Genomic DNA, 2,983 nt, shown 5'->3' on the forward strand with positions numbered 1-2,983 from the left:
GGAAATAACCATATTCGCTCGAAAAAGCAGCCATTTCCTTCTAGCTTTGAGCGCACCGTGATCAAACCAAAGGCCCTAGTTGTCGCTTGGCGTATTCGAGCAGCTTTCTTAGTGGCAACTACTTCTGCCTGGGAGACACTAGGAAATAATCTTAGCTGAGAAGCTTCTTCTCCTACCAATTGCCGCACTGCAGTAGTAAAGAGCTCGTTCTTTCCTCAATGGTAAGCCTCTACAAAAGCCTACTTAGCAAAAACGAGAAGCCACAGATTGGCCTGTAAACTGTGGGAGCGTTGTGAAAGTTTTGTCTGTTAAACTCCTATTTTTTTTTTCAATATACATGCAAGTCCTTTATCCATATGCCGCATCTTGTTAGAGGCCAACGTTGCAAGCTGAGTAGATATGACGTTGCGTCAATCGACTTTAACCAGATCGAGGATCTTACAACCACCGTATATATTCCGGTTTAATTCGCGATAGTAGGACTTAGTCTTTCTCAATTGCGCCTTCACAGAATAAAAGCGCATTTCACGCATTCCTTCTCCGCTCTCAATATTAACAACAAACTTTTTCACCTCTTGCTCCACTAAAATACTTACCCAACTCCTCGGAACTATAACGACACATTTGGGTTTCCTCGATCAATTCATAACCGTCCGGACAGGTGCAGTCACCCAAAAAGTTGCAATGAGGTTCAATTTGATGTTCATCCAACAAAACCGACACACAGCGTCCGTTTTCCAAAACTTGATCATGACCACAAATTTGATGGCAAACATAGCCATCACCCTCGAAACCGCTACGACACTGACAATGGCTCTCAACACAATCGGCATCGTGTGAACAACGCTGAAGGGTGGAAAGAGAACAACCGCCAAAAATTTAGATTAGATCAATTTGCTGCGCTCACAACCTCCCACAACTCACCTGACACTCATCCTGATAGTTACTGCTAATGATATAATCCGGCGTATATGCCTCCTGCTCCCCAACTGTGGTATCATTTCGCAGACAGCGATAGCCATTGCCCTCGAATCCCTCAAAGCATACACAAGTGAAACCACCCTCGTTATTGGTACACAGCGCATTTTCGTCGCAGACATGCGTTTGCAGCAGACACTCGTCAATATCCAAACACACCTCCAAGCCATCTTCCTGCAACTGCGGTCCATAACCGTGCCGACAATCACAGCGATAGGTGTCTTCATACGGCACACACACTGTATTTTCGCCACAGCTTGCGCTACCATCAGTACAGGCATTCGATTCGGCATCCACGCCAATCTTGGTCAACACACTGGTACGCAAAGCCTGATCACGCTCAAAGTAATCCAACACAATCTTTGATGCCTTTTGCAATACACTCGTGCCCGTCGGTGACTCTTCATGATCGAGCACACAGCGTTCAAAGTAAATCGTCTGATCGAGTTGCAAGTTTATTACACGATTCTCTTCGGGTATCTCAATCACATGCGCATGCACGGAATGCAACTCATTAGCCGACACATACTTGTACTCATCCACATAGTCGGCCAAATGCAACTTCGCATTGCCACTTATGCGCGGCACATCGCCGAAGAGCTCGAGCTTCACAGACAGCTGATCCCAATAGTTGAGTCCCTCGAATGTCTGATTCACAATCAAAGTCTCACCAGTATCGAAGCGTACCTTCGACACATGCACTAAGTGTCCACCGGTTAAATGGTAGCCATTCGCGGCGCCCTTCAGTGACTTGGCGAAGAGCCAGCCAATGGCGCTGAAAACTGGTACGGCTAGGCGAAGTTGTGCGCCCAACTCCGCACTCACCGGATTGATGGCGGTGTAACTGCGCGCATCGGCGGTAACAACGTACGACTGCAACTTGGCGCGCTCGTCGATCAACTGACCATTGATTTCACCAGCCAATGTGCCAGTGACGCGTATGGGATAATCGTTTTTGAGACAAGCCTTGCCATTGCCATAGTAGCCTTCACGGCAGACACAGCAAAAGCCATTGGCTTTATCATAACAGTCCGAATTGAAGCTGCAGATTTTGTGACCACTTTCAGCACAGGTGGCCGCTTGTGGTGCTGCATTGAGACCTTCCTCATCAACGGGCACTTGTACATTAGATGTTTCATTCAAAGCGCCAACATGGAAGAGCCAAACACCCGGTACGCCGATGTTCGAGTTTTCGGTAAAGACGAAACGTGCCTACAGAGAGTCATATGAATAAACAAGTGCTTTAATTAAATAAAAATGGTTAAATTATATTTACGCGCAATACTCACACCATCCGTGCCGGAGCCGTCGATGTAATAGAAACGTCCATCTTCGGCGACAAAGCCGGCCTGTGCGCGTATATCGGGCAAGCCCAACGAGCCTGTCTCACCTTGCAGCCAATTAATACCGTTATGCTCGTAAATGAATTGTACAAATGTGTCTTCCTCACTGACGATCAAAACTGCCTGGAAGGTATTGAGCTTGTCATTCTTGGCACTGAAGTGACCAACATTCTTCCAAGTGGCCACAATCAGTTTATCCGCCGCGAAGTCAGATTTTTCTGGAAATGCATATTTCACTAAATCGGTTGCCCTTCGCAGCTGTTGTTCTTCAGCGGATTTAAATACTGATATCGAAGTAATATTATAGGCCAGCGTTGTGTCAACATTCGCGTAGAATGGCGCAATCGATGGATACTCCAGTGGGAATGGTTGATTGATATATTCGGGAAATTCGATGTTGAATGTTAATATGCCATTAGTGTTTATCTAAAATGAATAAGAACAAGATCAATTGTAATAGCTTTGGGTCGAAATTTAAGAAAATGCTTAAAAAATAGTAAAATAAGAAACTAGCAACGAGGTCTAAGTTNAAACTCTTTTGTAACACTTTCATGCCAGAATAGTATGGCAATTGTAGTAACTGTGTTTCAACTCACCACAGTCTTTCGAAGGACAAAAGTAAGACAATTGTCAATTGTTCGAAATACATATTGAAAGATCTG

General features: G+C 45.2%; 1 protein-coding gene across 1 annotated transcript; it reads right to left on the minus strand.

Moving 5' to 3' along the window:
- Nucleotides 1-432: 432 nt before the first annotated feature.
- LOC108381192 (nidogen-2-like) lies at nt 433-2,747 on the minus strand (the record flags this gene model as incomplete). Its single annotated transcript, XM_017637606.1, has 3 exons — nt 433-846; nt 925-2,190; nt 2,268-2,747. Coding segments are annotated over 3 exons (2,040 nt in total), but the record flags the coding sequence as incomplete, so codon positions are not given.
- Nucleotides 2,748-2,983: the final 236 nt, after the last annotated feature.

This window comes from Rhagoletis zephyria, unplaced genomic scaffold (genome assembly GCF_001687245.7).
Source record: "Rhagoletis zephyria isolate East Lansing unplaced genomic scaffold, Rhagoletis_zephyria_1.1 Rzeph_scaffold_21720, whole genome shotgun sequence".
NCBI lineage: Eukaryota > Metazoa > Arthropoda > Insecta > Diptera > Tephritidae > Rhagoletis > Rhagoletis zephyria.